Genomic DNA, 19,438 nt, shown 5'->3' on the forward strand with positions numbered 1-19,438 from the left:
TCCAGGCTGCAGAGTCCTGGCAAGGCACAGGGTGCTAGGAAGCAGCATCCTTGCAATGAAATCTGCCATGTAATCTGTTTGTTATAGGCATTATATGCATTTTGTTGCACGGGGTAGAATTAGGCCCAGTGCACGCTGGTTCAATTCTGCTCTCTGCCTCTGACTTGGTCAACATAGCGACGGCGATCGGGGTGGAGGGTGAAAAATCCACATGCCTGACCGACATAGCTATGCCGACCTAGTCCCAATGTAGCAACAGCTCAACAGAAGAATGCTTCAGTCAACATAGCTGCCATCATTCGGGGAGGTGGAGTTCTGTCAGTGTAGGCTGTGTCTACACTACAGGGTTATGCCGCTGTAGCTATGCTGGTATACAGGGGAGCTGGAACAATTTGTATAGTGGGGGTGCTGAGAGCCATTGAACCAAACTGTAAACCCTGCATATAATGGAAACCACTTCAAGGCAGGGGGTGCTGCAGCCCCCCCTGGTTCTATCACCTATACTGGTATAGTCCCTGAGGTGTAGAGATTTTCTCTTACTCCTTTAAGTTCAGCGGTCTCACTTTGCTATGCTATCTCCTATGGATAGTTAGGTAGCTGCATGCATTGGTGTGTGTTCCAAGGGGAATCGTATCCATTTGTCTGCTTCAGCTGGAAGTTGATGGTTGCTGGCACAGGAGACTTTTGAGAGTGAGGAGCCGCAAAGCAAAAGGAAAAAGGGCAACTCCTCAGTCTTCTGGTGTCCAGTGGTCCTGGCTAGCAATTTGGAGGCTTTCTGGAAGGAAGGGAGAGGGTTTGGGGAACAATCGACTCTCCCCGGCTAAATATCTCCACATTGGCAGCTTTCAGGTTGGCTGCTTAGCTCCAGCCGATCTGTGGCGCGGCAGTGAAATTGGGAATGTATCCAGGTGACCTTAGACGGTGGCTTGTTTAGCAGAGTTCAGACCTTCGTGGCTTGGCTCATGCCAAGGGAGTTCATCCTCTCGGAGGTCAGTGCTAAAAGTCACTGTGTTCATGCCAGTGGTGCATTTCAATGAGGCTGCAGTAGGATTTCTGGAGCCAGTTCCCTGCTTTGCTGTGCCAGAGGCCGCCGGTTCAGTGCACTGGGGTGGGGAGAACCACGCAGGTATGATGCACGCTGCTCCTACGGGGGAGGTACCGTTTGGCATCATTCAATAAACGACTCCTCTGACCGGCTATGCAGTAGCACTGAGGGGTCCTGAAAGGGGGCTGGTTTAACCTTTCTGGGCTGGATGGATTGAGGGCTTCAAGGTCAGAGTATATACAGGGGTTGGGGTTGGGGAGATTACGAATGAGGCGAGATCTAAAAGGCTCTGATAGGGGATGCAGAGGCTGGAGAAAGGGGAAATACCGAATGACTATGGAACAGATGGTATTGAGATGCTATGACCACAGATACTAAGCCCCTCAGTGGTGATCAGGCCCCAGGGTTCAGAGACAACAGTAGGGACTTCTGCTTTGTGGCATCACAGCGGGGGGGTGGAGGGGGTTGAAATTAGTGGGGGAGGGGCATAGAAAGGGGCTTTGGAGAAGATGTGACCATGTGAGAGGACAGGCTGGTTGGTAGGTATGAGACCTGGCTAAGGTTGCCAATTTTGGTTGGACGTATCCTGGAGGTTTCATCACATGGCATAATCTTTTACTTAAAGATGACTCTTTAATTCCTGGAGACGCCAGGACAATCCTGGAGAGTTGGCAACCCTAGACCTCGCTTGAATATTGCAACGACAAACAGGCATCTAGCTTTTGCGCTGTTTGCTGCTGGAGGAGCCTTAGGCAGGTGTGAAAAGAGTCCTCGGAAAGTAGGCTGGGGGCAGGGGTGGGGGCACTGAACAGCCAGGGGAAGAGGACGGAGGACGGAGGACGAAGGTGCCTGAGAGCCAGGACTGAAAGGGGTGAAGTTCAAGAGTCTTGTGTTAAGGGTTAGTCACCCTATAACATCTCTGCAAATGTGCCACAAGGGACCCTCTGGGATAATCTCAGAGCGCCCTCCTGTGCCCCAGACGGGTACTACGGGCTAACGTCGAGCTACTAAATTGTCCCTGAGATTTTAGTCTTTGATTCTGTTTTAGACGTCTTCTTTTATTGGGTGCTAGGAGTTATCCACAATGTACCCACCGTCATCTTGGTCCCTATAAAGGACTGAACACAGGACTTGTACAGCTCCAGGCCTGCGCTGCTACACGTTGAGCTAAAGTACTGTGTCTCCCAGGTGGGCGATGTCGCCGACTCATCTCGGTGGTTCAGGCACGTACATAACACACCCTGAACAGTGGGTTGCATTGGAAAACCCAGTCCTCTTCTCAATGATGATTTCACCAGTTAGGGCCTGTAGGAAAAAGTCTTGGGCTTGGTAGCCTTTGCTAACTTCACCACGCAGTCAATCTTCAATCTTACCCCCACCTTTTACCCGTTTTCTGCCTACTAGGCTGCAAATTATCGGCGGCATAGTACAAGCAGGCACAGTGGGAGGTTCTGCCAGACAGCTCTGCCAGAGCACCACAATCCCAACGGGCCGTTCCCTCTGTTTTTCGGGGATGGCCTACGCGATCTAATCAATTTTTGTTCATCTCTGATTTCTATCATTGCAGCCATCAAAGCACACAGACCTCAGTCACTGCATCTCAGTATCTCTTCGCATTAGCCCAGCCCTACCTTCTACATAGGTGCTGGAACTAGGGGGCAGGGGCACTACTGCACCCGCTGGCGTGAAGTGGTTTCCAGTACATACAGGGTTTACAGTTTGGTTCAATGGCTCTCCATACCCCCACTATAAAAATTGTTCCAGCCCCCCTGACCTTCTAGCCAGAGACGCTCTCAAATATCAGATGGTGTCAAACGGCAAGGACATGTGGTCAAAAGCCAACGAGGGTCGTAGGCTGAGGCCAGCTAGCATGCGCATCACTGCAGACCTGCAGTTACCAAGCCCCCAAAGGCTGCAGAACATCAGCAGGGAGTACGCTGCCCAACCAGTCCCCCCACCCACGAACTCCTGACACCCCCCCACTTCCATCCGTGGGAAATAACAGTGCCAGGAAATGCTCATAAGCCTTTCTTGTCTTTGGTGCTGGGTCATGAATCTGTCTTACGAACAAAGAGATGTTTAGCTAGTCCCTTGTATTACGTAGTGTCGTGGCGTTTTAATGTTACTTACGGGGGGGATTTGAGGCGCTGTCTTTAAAATCATGCCCTATTAAATACAAGAGTGAGCGCGAGAGCAGTAAAAGGAGACAGTGGTAGGTACACACTGTATATAGATGGAGTATATTCGTTGTATATATGAAATAAATCTCAGATCCTTTTTGGCTGAATACTGTGTTGGAAGCTTCCAATACTTTTCCTATTTCATTTAATTCTGGGGTCTTTCTACTTATACGTCCCTGCAAAATTTCCGCCTGGTTCACACACCCCACCAGTCAATGGGTATGTGCCTAATAAACGATCAACCAGCCATACAGCCGCCTAGCACAACCGTTTCAAGGCATGGCCACAGTACAGCAGTGCTGAAGGGAACTGGCCATTGAGGGCTAGGCTAGATGACTTAATGACAAGGGGTTTTTTCAATCACTTCTCCCGGTACAGCTTGGAGAACACTCGCTACTGGGGTTTGAGCAAGAGAAGAGCTTCTTTAACCTCCAACGCCTACTGCCATCGGGGCCCGGGAGAAGGGTTCTCTTCCCAGGCCTACTTGGGTTTCTCCCTTCCCAAAGAGCCAAGGAAGGGATTTCAGGAATGGGTGTCGGGGGGAGTCCATTGCATGGTTCTGGCTCAGAGTAGCCACTGGTCTCAATTCATCATCAAGTCACATGGGCCCATTTGCAGTGGTTTTGGCAGGGTGTTATTCTCCAGTACTGCAGTAGAACGTGGTGTCCAGTTCGGCACAATTATAGTGTCTAGTCTGAATTAAATCCAACCCAGCAGTGAGCCGGTCTCTGCAGAACATCAGGAGCTATATAAACGTATGGTACAGCATGATACCAGTCCCGCTTGGGCCAACGGCAGGCCTCAAACCCACGACCTTTGGCACAAGCAGGAGAATCTCATGATTTTAGGACTGCAGAGCTAGTTGGTGGAAGCAGCAGATGACTCATAAGCCGCATGCGTGAACCGACTACTAGGAGGGGACAAAACCCCACATGCTCCTAGTCTGTTACAGAGACACACGAACTGGGGTTTCTGTTTATTCTGCCCCAAAGACTCTTCTGATCAATGGGACACTCCGTGACACTGCAATACAAGACCCGCGGCTGGCCTGGCTCAGCTGATTTGGGCTCCTGGGGATCAGGCTATGGGGGTATAAATTTGCAGTATAGATGCTCGGCTGGAGCCCTCCCCTCTCACAGGGTCTCAGAGCCCGGGCTCCAGCTGAGCCCAAATGTCTCCACTGCCATTTTATCATCCCGCAGCCTGAGCCCCACGAACCTCAGTGAGCTGCCCCAGGCTATGAGATCGCAGTGTAGAAATCCCCTAAAGGACAATCATTTTAAAACAAACACTACTCCAGGTGGGGTGACGAGAACAATGAGAGAAACACCCCTCCTAGGAAACCTCCGGGCTGGATACAAGTCACACAACAATCTGCACCAGTGGCAATGAGCCCCCATAATGTGAGGCACAAGTCAGGGATCCAGGCCCTCCTCCTCCAATGGATACAGCCAACCACCGCTACCTGGGTTCTCCTGCCTGCAACGGCATCAGCGTCCAGGCCTGGGTAATTGTGCACAAACGTCCCCCTTGAACAAACGGTAACACTGCAGGCGCTAGGGGAGTTCAAACATTCGCATATGTTCAGTTTCACTGTTTACCCAGCCAGAACACATTAACCGCGCGGCACATTTTCAGTGGCAGGTGGGAATACAGAGACCTCAGCATGGTGGATGGGTAATGGGGGTAACAGCTGGAGGAATCCGACTATTTCATTATCCAAGGCTTTCCTGGGAGACAGTAAATAACTCTGGTTAAAAAAAATAATCAAAGCTGGGGTGGAGCGTCAGATAGCGCCTTCCGCTGGAAACAGAGTGTGCGGTGTTTGCTAAGTCTTGATACACAATGTTTTGCGTCTCCCTGCTCAGGCCCTCAGGTTGCACCAGAGGCAGTGTAGAAGGCATCATTAATGCAAGAATAACCTCTAACAGCTCCTCTTTTGGCTTTTCATTAACCTGATACATTTTTTTAACCAAATCACCAAAATCTGAAGGGAATCAACTTTCTCCTTTCCACCCCAGGTGCAAGAACAAGACTCAAGTGAGCTGTGAACAGCACTCCCACTGGCAGGCACCACTGAGATGTCTGTATTAAATAAATTAATGATCGTGCAAACGATCACCTAATTAGTGGGGCAAATCTCCAAGAGATTGGGAATTCTGCTTTAGTATGAATCCACCACCTAAAATCTGGCTGCTTCTCTGAACTCTCCAAACCTCTTAGGTTTGTAAAGCTGGGCAGGAGGTCGCACTAGAATAGGGGAGGTTTCTGGTACCTATTTTTTTGATCCTGGCCAGAAACCTGAATGTAATACATTTTTTGGAATTCTTCAGACTCTCAGAGGAGGTTTGGCCCAAGTTGGGTTCCAAACCTGGGCAAAAGGTTGGCAGGGAAGATTTTGATTTTTTCCATATGAGTTTAGTTGTTCTTAACCCAATCTCCTACACATGCAGGATTTTCAGTTACGTTATGTTCCTTCCGATGGCTGTGGTTTCTCCTAAGCCACAGCCGGGATCGAGTCTGCAATGCGGATGCTGCTGGCTCCATTCACCATTTCGGTGCCTTGTGATGAATGAGTGAACTCAATCAACTGAGGCCAGATCAGAAAACGTTAGCATCAGTGCCCAGCTGGGCCTTTTGCTGAATCATTGCTAGAGAGTGACCCATTTGCTAAAGGCCTGGCTTCTGCACGGCTCCCAACCCCTGCCACATTGCTCTCTGCCCTTCACGCGATGGTGCTGTCAATCTCCTTAAGCTGAGCACAGCTGGGCTGGCGCTGATGGGAGAGCTCTGAGAAAAATTCTAGGGACTCAGTTCTGCCACCTTGCATCAGCATTTACACATTTGCAAATACTTTTGATTTGGCAGCATTTCCCACTCCCTCTGCACAGGTGCAAATGATAACATAAGGTGCAAGGCAGTGGAGGATCGCGCCTGAGGTTCTGCAGGAAGCTGAATAACTTTCCTCTGAATCCCCATTGAGCCAGGGACCCAGAATCCCTGCAGGGGCAGCTGTACTGCTAAAAGCAGGAATCTTCCAGATGAGATGTGAAACCAGATGCCTGGCTGTTGGAATAGCTCAGCCTGAGAAAAGAAATCATAAAAACGAGAGCCGGTGCTGATCGCAAACCCAAATTCTGGTACCTACAGTTTAAGACAGAGGTTGATAAACTGGAGAAGGTTCAGAGAAGAGCCACGAGGATGATTAGAGGATTAGAAAACCTGTGTATAGTGATAGACTCAAGGAGTTCAATCTAGTTATCTTACCAAAGAGAAGGGGTGACTAGATTACAGTCTATAAGTACTTACATGGGGAACAAATGTTTAATTATGGGCTCGTCAGTCTGTCAGAGAAAGATATGCAGCAGAACCTCAGAGTTACAAATACCAGCGTTACGAACTGACCAGTCAATCACACGCCTCATTTGGAACTGGAAGTACACAATCAGGCAGCAGAGACAAAAAAAGAAAGCAAACACAGTACAGCACAGTACTGGGTTAAACGCAAACTACAAAAAAAAAAGGGAACGTTTAAAAAAAAGATTGGACACGGTAAGGAAACTGTCTGTGCTTGTTTCATTTACATGAAGATGGTTAAAAGCAGCATTTTTCTTCTGCATGGTAAAGTTTCAAAGCTGTATTGTCAATGTTCAGTTTTAAACTTTTGAAAGAACCATAGCGTTTTGTTCAACATTACGAGCGTTTCAGAGTTACAAACAATCTCCATTCCCAAGGTATTCGTAACTCTGAGGTCCTATTGCAATATGATCCAATGGCTGGCAGCTGAAGCTAGACACATTCAGATCGGAAATAAGGCATCAATTTTTAACCAGACGGGATGTTTTTCCAAAAGCTCTACTCTAGGGATCAGTGTGGGGCAGTTCTCTGGCCTGGGCTCTGCAGGAGGGCACGCTAAATAATCACAATGGTCCCTTCTGGCCTTCGAATCTCGGAAAGCCAACCTAGGGGATTCAACCCCAGGACGCCACTGAAATGAATGGGAGTTGTGTCTAAATCCCCTACTCAGCCTTGAAAGTCTCAACCGTGGGGATCCGAAACGCGCGAAGCTTTTTCGAGACCAAACAGAAAAGCACCTTGCCTGCCCTGCAGAGTTAGATGTAACACAGTGAGTGGGGGTTACAAACAAGAGGGTGGGGCTGGCGGGAAGGAGGACCAGGGTTACAGCAGGAGTATCAGGTGTTTACTGAGTGTATGTATGTGCAGTCTGGGGGTTTTTTTTTAGCAAGACCAGGACTGCTGGGTCAGACTGTAATTTGGCCAGCTCGTTCTATCCTGCCATTTTAACTGGATACGGCCCTTGTTTATTCCCCCGGTTCTAAAACTGTAAGTTGCTGGGAGCCATTCAACACTTACTGGGTTTTTACCCCAGAAGTAACAATGTTCCAGTGGTAGCTAACATGGTCACTAGCTCTTTATGGGCCAGAATTTACCATTGGAACAGGGATGTGGTGAGGGGTTTTTTCTATCACATGAAATCTTCAAATCCAAATTGGAGGGTTTCCTAAGACAATAGGCTTGGGCCAGATCACAAGATATGGGCTCAATGCAGGAATTACTCGGGGAAATTCTGCTCAGTGTAAAATTCTATGATCAGAAATTCTATGAATTAGTGGCCTTTGAATCAGGTACCTAAATACCTTTAAGGATCTGGGCCATAAGGCCTAACTCCCACTGGTTTCAATGAAGATCTGGGCCTAAATGCAGAAAGCACTTTGAGATCTTTGCTGTAGAACAGGGGTTCTCAACCGGTTTCTTTCTGAGCCGCGTCCTCCCGCAACATGCTATAAAAACTCCACAGCCCACTTGGGCCACAATGATTGTTTTTCTGCATATAAAAGCCAGGGCCGGAGTTAAGGGGTAGCAAGCAGGACAATTGCCCAGGGCCCCACACCACAGCTAAGTTGCTCAGGCTTCGGCTTCAGCCTAGGTAGCGAGCTTCGGGGTCCCAGGCTTCAGCCCTGCCTGGGGGGGCTTTGGCTTTCTACCCTGGGCCTTAGTGAGTCTAATGCCAGCCCTGCTTGGCAGACCCCACTGAAACCTGCTCATGGCCCCCGGGAGCCCTGGACCCCTGGTTAAGAACTGCCACTGTGGAAAATGCCAGATAATCAAGATGTGATCACACTGAGCTGGGTTCACATGCTTTGCGGCTCCTTTTGTATTCTACAGAAGGCTGAAGAGGGTGAACTAGAAGATAAATGCCTCCTACCGTTGCAGAGCAATAGGAAAGGAGTGGCCTACAGTGCAGAAATCAAAGTATCAGAAACCACAGCCAGTATCGGGAGATAAGCTCTGGGAGTTGGGGCCGGACTTGAAAGACCAGCAACCTCTCCAGTATCCTAGAGGGAAAACCAGCCTTGACATGCCTGTAATTTTCCTGCTTGGTTTAGTCAATGACCTTTTACGCTCTGTAGTCTCCTCCCTCCCGTACCACTGACAGGTCCGCGATCCAATATCCTGCCCTACAACAGGGAAACAGGAATGACCGTCTTTTGCAAAAGCAGGGATCAGCACAATAGAAAAATCCAGACTCGGACCCACGGAAAAGGTCATTTCTGTTTCACTCTGCCAAAGAAAGTCTGGAAATGCCAGGTGGGAGACATGTTACCCTACACTGTATCCTAACCTAGCATGCAGCTCCCCATCTGACACTGCATCTTGCCAAGCAAATGAAAAAGTCAGACAGGTGCATGCTGAATAATTACCTCCTCAGCTCAGCTGCCTTCCGTGGCAGCCTTCTTCAAAAGGGCCCCGTTACACAATGTAACGCTTAAGCTGCTGGATGGGAATAGATCCTGAATTTCTCTCTCCTACAGCAACCAACATAACAACGGCGCAGCCAGTTCGAGCAATAGCCCCACTAATGATCCATCTGACCACAACAAAATCAGAGCGTAGGTTCCAGCGGAAATTTCTGCTCGGTCGCTTTCCAAGACATTTGCCTGGACCACCAGGGCTTCAAAGGGATTGGAAAGCAATAGCTGTCGAATGATTTCAAGCCAGCTCTATGAATGGCATTTGCTAGCGAGCCGGCAGAGGACCCTGCTTGAGTCCTACAGAAATGACGGCTGGCTGGTTCTTACTTTAAACTGCTCGGCGACCGAAAGGCAGCTCGGACTGTCAGGCCGGGGATATCTCCCTAGCTCCTTCCATGCCCAGGGCACCAAACCAACTGAACGACACACAGAGGGGTCACGCCATCCCAATCTGGGAGGAGCTGAATGGATCTTCATCGTAAAGCCCTCAGGGGGCCGGAGGAGGGATGTCCCTGGGCATTGGTGGGGGAAGAGGAAGTGGATTTAGTCCCCGCAACCATAGCCTTGGTCGAAGCGAAGGGGAAAGACCCCTGGCTTAATGGGCTCTTCTGCAGTGATGCAGCAGCCTTGTTCTGTTCCTTCTTCTCCCTGGTCTCGAGCGGCCTGGGAATGAGGCCAGGTCCCAGTTCTTGGTCCTGCTCCCCACTGCCCAGACTGAGTCTTCAGGGAAAGCAACTTCCTGTCCCATCCGCACCTCCACCCGTCCGTCTGGCACCCGGCCCAGGCCACTCCTCCTTGGCCCAAGGGCCGTGGGGGCTTTAGTGTTCTTCACGGCATAGAGGCAGAGTAGGCCTTTAGCAGGAGTGTAACAACTCTGGCTTCTGAGAGCCCTGCAGTTATGCTTTGCACTGAGAGAAACTTCCATTAGCCAAGGATCTTAGAGCCTGTTACCAATATGAATTAATCCCCCCAGCCCCATAGGAGGCCAGGTCCCCATTTTACAGGTGAAGAAATTGAGGCACAAAATGTTGCATGGACTGGCCTATGGTGACAAAGGGAGTCAGTGGCTGAACCACAACCAAACCCAGGGCTCTTGAATTCCCAGTCCCCATAAATACCAGATGATGCTCCCTCCTATGTACATAATACAGTAGCTCTGAAAAGATCTCTCTTCACCTCTCACACAGCAGAGAGAGAAACAAAATGCTCTCCCACATTCTCAAAGGAAGGTCATTTATTTCTGCATGGTCCGTCAGGCTGCAGAGCCCTGACAAAAAAACTGCTGTTCAATTAAAGCCACACATTAATTCTGAGAGGGTTTCAGAGTATTCACAACTCCCTCTCACGAGCATTCGTGCGAGCAACATGTTCACAAGAACATCAGTGGAACGAGAACACGCCACATAGCCTCGTGCAAACGTCCACTCTCACGCAACCCTGGTCAACACTCTTAGTGGATTTGGGACTCAGCTAATCAGGGGGGCAGAAGCAATGGCATAAGATGAGGCTGACCAGTAACACCGCATTGATAGCACGGAGATAGCTAGTGTTACTTGAATTAAACTCTCTATTTATAAGCCTTGGACTGGCTGAAAAACGTGTCGGAGAGAGAGGTGGGTTTTCAGTCACAAGAGAGGAGCATAAGTTAGAGCCTGAAAATATACCACTGCAGCCTGCAATAGCAGCTCCCAACAGCTAAACAGGATCAGGGCTGGGTCAGTAGCTCCCAGGGAAAATATTCGGGGCTGCAGGAAATGGTCTTGGTGAAGTAGCAGAGATGGGGCGGTGCTGTGAATCTTGGACTGGGATCTGAGCTTACCCACTGTTTAGGGGTGCTGACTGGGGACCGGTTTAGAGCTTGTCCACCCACAAAAGTGCTACCACGTAAACTAAGCCAGTATTATTAAAGTGGTACAACTCCCTCCCGCTGCTCCCCAAGTATGGAGTCAGATGCAGTTACATCAACACAAAAGTGGCCTATTCCTATATGGGAAAGGGAATAAGCTACACCAGTATACCTGGTCCACAGTCGGGTCTGTACCATTATAACTATTTGGATTAGAAAACAAAGCCACTCCCCTAACCAGCCTAGTTGTATCAGGACAAAAACGGTCTGTAGCCCAGGTCTTAGAGATCAGTTAACCAATGACGTTCCGGGCTGGGGGCGTCCGTTCCACAGGGAGTCTCTCTCTCCCCAATAGCTGGCACTACTCCCATCGCTAGCACTGAACTAACAGCCCAGAATGGCGTGAAGGGGCAACAGCGTCCGAGGTTTTGTCTTTCAGACGAGACATATGATCAAGGCCCTGGCACTCTGGTCATTAAAGCCCCATGGCATTTTTTGCAAGATTACCCAGCATGGAAGATGGCCAAGATATCACAGTTATTACATTGTGCCTCACGCTATCCTGCCTGCACTTGCATCTGGATAAGGTAGGCTTCCTATTTCTAGCTGTGCTACATTACTGTGTGCTGTTTCAGGATTGCCAAGTTCCACCCCAGAGATGGCTGTATTTCAGTGACAGGGTGATAACTCCTAATCCCCCAACAATCAGCTGGCTGCACAATGAATGCAGTTTGGTGGAATCTTTTCTGTAGAGGGATAAATACACTCGATTTTCACCACCATCAAATCTCTCTCTTTGACAGGCATTTTCTACAGTGCTTGGATCTGTAGTAACTAAGGCCCAGATTAGGCGTTGCTGCGCTCAACGTCACCATGTTTAATTACATTAGGAACAGCTGCTGTAGAATGCGAGATTCGTTTGAAAGACTGAGAAACAAGAGAGAAAGAGAAGGTGCCTCTTGAGTGAAATCCACTCCTGTGCAAATGTTCAGCTAAAGGTTTATGCATCACTTATGATCTACTTCAGCTCCTGCTGGCTCTCTGCAAGTTTCCTGTATTACTGGACTGCAGCCAGCATAACTGATAAACTTTGCAGGCAGGCAAAGTGACCCCGGTCAGTAAAATCTGTTGAGCAATTTGAATTCTTTGACTGATACTTGCAAAGCACCTTTCCAGCCGAAAGATTCCAAGGACAGCAGGGCAAAACAGAGTCTGTGAACTCTGGAGTTCCAGCCTCTGGCACGAAACCCATCGCCCGAAGAACACACTAGAGAATTTGTTCCTAGATAAGGTGTTTGCACATGATTGATCTAAACTGAGCAGCGCAGGCTGTTGGCAGTCTGAAAAATTCTTCCTCCAGCTAGTGATTCAAAGACTTAAGGCGGGTGGGGAAAAGTAATTTTGTCCTTCAGGTGCTGGAAGGAATGACAGCAACACAGAGAAAACCACCAATCCCTCAGTTAAACCAGGTGAGGACAAACAGAGACTCAGTTCTGAAGCCAGGTGGGTGTATTATTATTAGAATTGTACAGTCTTGCAGAAATTGACCGGAGTACTTTACAGTAAATTATTTTGATACACTGCAATCTCTGCTGGTATATATATAAAAATCTAGATCTTGAAAAAGGTCTTTGGTTTCAGTGAACACAGCAACATGCAGGGAGCCCAGCTGCATCCCAGAAAACTATGTGCCTCTGACATTCCCCAGTGCAATTCTGTTCATAATAAATAGCTCCTCTCAGTGTTAAGTTATTATATATAAACCCTCCCAATAGGAAAGTTAAACCTGAAACAAAACAAAAACAGCTAGAAGACCCAACCATCCCACACAGCACAGATGTGTCGGCAGCTGGTAGTCTCACAGTATTGTTCATAGTCCATAGCTACGAAATTAAATAAGTTTTTAACTCACCCACATTTACATATTAAATACAAATATTCCACTCAAAACCTACGTGTAAACTTTGCTCATTACCTTCTAAAAAATTTCAAGTACAACAGTCTAGTGGCTTGTTTCACTTCCGCCAGTGAAAGAAAGAGATTTCCTTAATACGCTTTGTTCTACAGATTGCTTGGGGAATGCAGGGTAGAATTCGGAGCCTAGGGTAAAGCACCTTGGCTTGCTGTTCACCCTGTATGTGCCGAAGGATCCGTCTGAAGCGGCTGGAAAATGATAAAGTTCAGACATTGTCCCCCCAGGAATGATGGGTTTTGTGCAGGAGGGGAACTCACCAGCATTCCTTAGATTATTGGAGCATTCGGAGGATCGTGCAGGAGTTTTGCTTAATGATGATTTCCTGCCCACCCCCGCTGCCCAGACATACAAGAGGCAGAGTTTAGATTGAGTTCAGTAAACTTGGAGAGGTCTGAATGGGAGAGAGAGAAAAAGTCTCATGGAGGGATCCAGGGGTATCCTCACCTGGAGAACTCTTTGGAAAACACATGCCCTTTGGAGCACGTCACAGGTAACACATTTCCTCTTCGTCTCTTTCTCAATGCTGGCCACGCTATGCAGATTCTTTCATTAGCACCCATCACCATAGTCTCTGGGCCATCACTGGCAGGGAAGATTGAGCGGTGTCCAGAGACAGAGGTGGACCCTACATAACCCTCCTCTGTTAGCTTGAGCAGGGCCTGTGGATCAGGTCAGGATTTCTGTCTACCCTACCTCCATGGCCAGCTCTGCCTTTTGCACCGAGTCAATGGGCCGAGTGCAGTTGTTACCCACGCTGCAGACGTTAGGTGATCGTGAATGCTCACAGGTCTTCACAGACTTGACGCTTAGCGGGGAAAGGTCTGGCTCATCAACAGAGCTCAGGGTTTAAAGGTATCGCAGATGTCGCCAACTAAGCAGCTCCATTGAAAAGGAAAGTGACCAGGTCTCCCGATGCATAAGCTCTTTAATACTTAACACACACGCTAACCCGTCCAATGACCGGTGTCTCCTCTTCTATCCCCTCTGAGTCACCGACCTTTCCATACACACAACGTCCTGTTAGCCGAAGGGAGCGTGATTAGGAGCTAGGCTTCTTTTCTACTGCATGGAACAATGGCTATTCAAGAAACCCGATTCCCTACATAGCCGGGACAGGGGGTTTCTTTACAGCGACTAGCATCCAAGATCCCCCTAGTACTGTCAGAATGTTGGGGGGTAGGGAGGTACTTCATTGTTCATTAGGATTCGTAGAGTCTTGTTCGTGCTCGTGGGCATCGTATTAAGATTTGGTGGAAGAGTTCCAACATGATGAAAACCTGCCGGAGCCAGAGCTCAGCACACACAGGAGACCCAGTCACTGGAGGGATCCTTCCCCCCTGCTCATTCTACACACACCATACACGCTTCACAGCTAAAAGGCACGGCTGAAAGCAGAGTGGTCGGGGTGGGGCAGGCCCGGGACTTTTTATGAGCACTGCTTTGGCTTCCTGCCTTCATACATGATAAAACTGCTGGCAGGAGAAGGGCACGGCCTGCCGGATGCCCGACTCCTTCTCCTCAGCCTCCCAGAGGTTGTCGTAACTGAAGTCGCTGTGGAAGCTTTGGAGTTCTGCGTAGTCGTGATATGCAGAGTCGTGCCTGACGCGGCCATTCCCAGGCAGGTTGTAAACACCAGCGCTTCCCTCTGCGAATCAGAGAAAGAGAGACAAACAAAGCAGTTTACATTGATTGCTACAGGATTTCTACGCTATTATAGCCTCTTCCAAAAATATACAATGGGGTAAGGTGCTGCAGTGAGAGATCTGGTAGCTGAAGCTCTCAGAGAGCAGATCCAAGAGAAGGATCAGCAAAGCATGCTTGACCCATACTGCCCTGCCCTGGCCCCAGATGGCCCAGCTCCTGGGGAGAGCGCCATCCCTACAGTTCTTGGTCTCATTGCTGAGACGCCTACAGGGAGTGCAGGCCAGCCATGACTGATGGTGGGCTGTTTTCCTTTGTCACATGGCCACTCGTCCACAGGGAAGCAATGGATCTAGCGAAAACCCCGTGTCATTCTCTAGCGAGAAGATGAACAAGGTCAGACGTTATCCTGGGTCACTGCCCCAGCGCCACCAAATCCGGGGGTAATTGCATCTAAATGATTTTCCTGGAAAAGTGCCTAAGTATCAAATGCAAATCCCAGCGTAAGCCAGAGAGATGGAGTCTGGGGATAGCGAAGGGGCCTTTCCTGTCGCTACCCGAAGATGGCAGACACCAACCCTGCAGCCTGGGTTGCAGAACACGCAGCAGCTGCTGGCAGATTTAGAAAGTGCTGAGATACAGCTGGGCTGGGCTGAGCACAGCTAAGGCCATGTTAGAAGAGAGGCAGAAATCTAGTGCTGGTGTTGCATTGTGCTGGAACCAGACAGCGGTTCTCTCTGGCTCCTGGGGGACTCACCTGAGGACTGCAGTGAGGATCCCAGAAATTCTTCCCTCAAGGAGGGGATCTAGAGGAAAGAAATAGTGATGAGGGGTGTCTCTTAGCATTTGGGATGTCAGTGCCGGGATCTTTTGTGGCGTCTCACATCCAAATCCTCCAGGGTGGAACCCGATCATATCCCCGAGGGTCAAATAGTTTACACCGCTGCATTGTAACCATCAGCTTTCTGGCATAATGTGCAGGTCCAGCTGGACCCAGTCCACAACCTTTCTTAGTCACTCAGAGAGGTCGCTCTTGGGCGTGCGTCACGCCTGGGCTGGGAAAACGGGCTTCTCGAGGGCTGTAGACGTTCCCTGGGCAAGGAGCTGCATCTTCAGCCCCCAGCAGCCTGCAGGAGCAAGGATGCTGCGGAAGGCTGGCTTCGTGGCTAAGGCCCCCAACTGGGACTCAGCAATTTGCAGTCAACTCCCAGCTCTGCAACAGAATCCCCGAGTGACCCTTGGTCAAGTCCCTTAGGGGCTGGTTTTCAGAGTTGTTGAGTAGCCATAGCTCCCATTACCTTAAACTAAAAATAGTGGCTACTCAGAACTTCAGATCTCTCTCTCTGTGCCCCATCTACAGACTGGGGATAATGATACCGACCCTACCTGCGTGGGGACCTGTGAGGATATGTGCGCTACAGGGCTCAGGCTCTGTGGGGATGATAACCGCAGGAAAGCTTCCAAATATAGAGGAGAATGGTCCAGTGGTTAGGGCACTAACCTAGCTAGACCTGGGTTCAAGTCACTGCTCTGGAACAGACTTCTTCTGTGACTGTGGCCAAGTCATTTAGCCTCTCTGTGCCTCAGTTTCCCTTTTGTAAAATTAGGATAATACTTCCCTACATCTGGGGGTCCGGTGAGAAGAAAGCCATTATAGATTGTAAGGCACTCAGGCACTACGGTAACTATAAATGCCATAAATGCCTAAGACAGACATAAACAAGGACTTTGGGATTTGACTCCTTATTAATAAAAGTTACCAGAGTTGCACATCGCTGGATTGAAACCACGCCCAACACTCCTGCAGACTGTAAGCCACAGTGGGGCAGGAGGCGCAAACCCACTCCTATTTTACAGAACGCTCCGGTCTGGATCTGGGCAGCTGCCTACTGCTTGACCTACTCTGGCATGTACCACTAGGGATGCTGTTGTTACCACTGGCCATGTCTGTTTCGTGGCGCAAGCGCTGGGAGCTAGGGGGCAAAAGCGGGCACATGGCACGCTCAGGGGAGGAGGCGGAGCGGAGGTGGAGGTGAGCTGGGCAGGGAGCTGCTGGTGGGTGCTCAGCACCCATCAATTTTTCCCCGTGAGTACTCCAGCTCCGGAGTACCTTTGGAATCGGTGCCTGTGCCCACACGTGCTTGGCATCCGACTCGGGGCCCTGAGGGCACAAACACGTCTGGTGGCAGTGGGAGCGACCCAGAGGCCCCATCTTGGCACTCACGTTTGTAAAACAGGAAGCGTCGGAGGGAGAGGCCTGCGGGAAGTGACACGAGGTGCCAGGGATGCTGTATCTCTGCGCTGCGGGTGGCTCTCTGCCGCGACTGCTGGACACCGGGTGGGAGGTCTTCTTCTGCGGTGGAGGCTGATGGGCCCCTGGGGTTTCTGCGTAGCCGTTCAGCTGCTCTGAGCCAGTCTGACCATGACGTCTTAAGAACTTAGACGAGAACAAATCCCAATTTGGTAACTGCCGTCCCTGGAGAGGGGCCTTCCCTGACTGCCCCCCACCTCCACCCTCCCCGATGTTTCAATAAAATACCAGAGCCACAAAAAGAGGTTCAGGGTCTAAACTTCAAAATCCACCGAGTTGACACGCAGCCCCTCGATGAGGGAGGGGGGAGTTGCCTCACGCCACTCAGCCATGCCCCCGAGCGAATCTCCAGAGGGAATCCTGGCCAGGCACGAGGATGGGGGTGGGACGGACGACACTGTGCCACATCCGGGGCGGTGGGGGGGAGACTGAAGGGCAGCTCAGGGCTCTGAAAAGGGGAGATGAAAGGGAGCCGCCGCCTAGCAGCAAGATAGCGGCTGCTAGCGGATGGTGCCAAAATGGCAGCCGCTTATGAGAGATGAGCTCATTGATTTATCTACCCGCCCCCTCACAACACCCCTGAAACTCAGGGGTTTGGAGAAAGCGGTCCCTAGATCTGAATCACCCTGGTCTGGGGAAGCCAAAGCTCACCGCCTACCCCCACCCCACTTTGGTGCATTTTTGCTCATCCCTGGGTCACTTGGCACCCTCATCCGGACAGAGGAAACCAGCTCCTCACTGCTTCAGTCCGGAGCCAACAGGCAGAGAACGTTGCTGGTCACCAAAGAGACAGGCACCAGATTTCCGGACCTGTGGCACACTCGCCCAGGAGAAAAGGCCCGCGGTGCCTGGCACGGCTCTGTTGGGGTCACATGCTGCCAAAGCTCTGCGTATTGAGCCAAGGATGCGACTCCTCTTGCCCTGGGCAGCCCCACAGTCACATACATATAGTACCTCTTCCAGGAAGTCAGAGTCTGCAACCCTGCGTCCAGGGGTGGGGGTCGGGGTGTAGGGGTCAGCGTACAAGGGAGAGCGGGGCAGGGCTGGTTTCTCCAGAGAGCTGGGAGCTGCCGGAGTCTGACTTTCCCCCAAGCTCCAATGATTCAGCTGAAAGGAAGAGTCGAAAAGTTAACGCCAGGTCTCGCAGACACACGGATTAATTCAGGGGCATGGGGTGGGATTCCCCTGGAATTCTAACTCCAAATGCAACACGGTCCTAAATCATAGAATCACAGAGCCCTGGGTCTATAACTGTCCATCAGTGGGGGCTGAACTCAGCGCAACAAGCACTGGAGCTAAAGGGGTAACTCCTTTGCTTGTGAACCAGTAGTAGGCTCTTATCCTTGGTAAGGCTTGATGGAAATAGATACGGAAACACACTGCTGGCCTCTTTCCAAAACCAGCCTCACAATGTACAGAGCCGTAAGCTGCAAGAAACGGTTACGTCCGTGCTTTCCTAGCTGTAACAGGAAAGAGAACCAGCCAGTTAGCTACAGAGCCTGCACGGAAGACAGTGACCAATTGCTTTGCTTATGCTTAAAGCTGGTCCTGCCTCTCTGACCTTCTAGAGACCAGATTTATGTAGGAAAGGCTCAGGAAGAGGAGATGCCATGTCCTCTATCACAATAACGCCCTCTTCACCATGTAAACCCCTCTTCTTTACCAGCAGAGCTCCAGTCAGAGCGGCACTCAGACAGCCTGCAGGCTCAAGGTCCAGGAGCACGTGAGGGGTTAATGAGAGCCCGCTCCATCCAAAGCAGAGATGAGCCCATCCCCTTTCTCACTCCTGCCCCCAAAACACCTGCTATTGTGGAAGTCACTTCCTGTGAGTTGCCCTTTAAGGGGCGGTCCTTCTGGAAGCGAGGCAGAATGGAGGGCGGGAGCATGGAGAGCAATATGAATGCCTCTGTCGGCAGCTGACCGAATCCCTTTGGTCCATCTATTCCACTCCCCTCCCCACCAGGAGCATGCAGGCGCTGGAGTGGAAAGGGCTCGGCCACGTCCTCTGCATCCCAGTGAGACAAGAAGCCTTACGTTGTTCGAGTCCCGATGCAGCGGGGGGACCGCTGGGTGCTGCTGGCAGCGCAGTGGAGAGTAGGGGTCGTTGTACACTGGCGACAGCAGCTCCCTGTTGGGGTTTTCGGGTATGAGGCTAAACACAGTCCTTTCTGAGTCCTGGCTGCCGGGCTGCGGCTGCTGGGCGGCTCCGCATTTGCCTTTGGACTTGCGAGCGCTGCCGCCCCTCTTCAGTTCTGGCTTGGGGATCCCGGTACTTGGCCAGCTGGGGTTTGCCAGGCACTGAAACAAGACAACAAATGCTATGGACCAGCTGTCGTAACAGTGAGAGTCCGGACACATGTCACCCACAGGCACACAGCCATGTGATTAGGCACACACCTACCGGAATACACACAAGCTCGTGTTACGGTGAACATGAACTAGCAGGTGACTGTGTAATTAAACGATGAATTTTAGTTCCTACAGGCAAAGGGGCAGAGTTAAGGGTGTGCGGTAATCTTAACTTGGAGATTCTCTGACCTTTCAGTACCTTCCTGTTGTATCCTCACCACTCTTCAAACATAGCTTTATGGTGTGGATTTAATATAGACTTCTAGTGTGATATTAATAAAAACAATGAGGAGTCCGGTGGCACCTTAAAAATGAAC

General features: G+C 50.3%; 1 protein-coding gene across 1 annotated transcript in view; it reads right to left on the bottom strand.

The window, feature by feature from the left end:
- Positions 1–11,270: 11,270 nt before the first annotated feature.
- PLEKHN1 (pleckstrin homology domain containing N1) overlaps positions 11,271–19,438 on the bottom strand; it is a 44,028-nt gene continuing 35,860 nt past the window's right edge. The window contains exons 12-16 of the mRNA XM_044996674.1: positions 18,807–19,070; positions 17,727–17,879; positions 16,686–16,898; positions 15,219–15,267; positions 11,271–14,465 (exon numbers count right to left, since the gene is read on the bottom strand). Of these exons, the coding sequence (XP_044852609.1) occupies positions 14,275–14,465; positions 15,219–15,267; positions 16,686–16,898; positions 17,727–17,879; positions 18,807–19,070 (870 nt within the window). The 3' untranslated portion in view covers positions 11,271–14,274. The remainder of the gene's footprint in view (positions 14,466–15,218; positions 15,268–16,685; positions 16,899–17,726; positions 17,880–18,806; positions 19,071–19,438) is intronic.

Source organism: Mauremys mutica, chromosome 21, assembly GCF_020497125.1.
Source record: "Mauremys mutica isolate MM-2020 ecotype Southern chromosome 21, ASM2049712v1, whole genome shotgun sequence".
Classification (NCBI taxonomy): Eukaryota; Metazoa; Chordata; order Testudines; family Geoemydidae; genus Mauremys; species Mauremys mutica.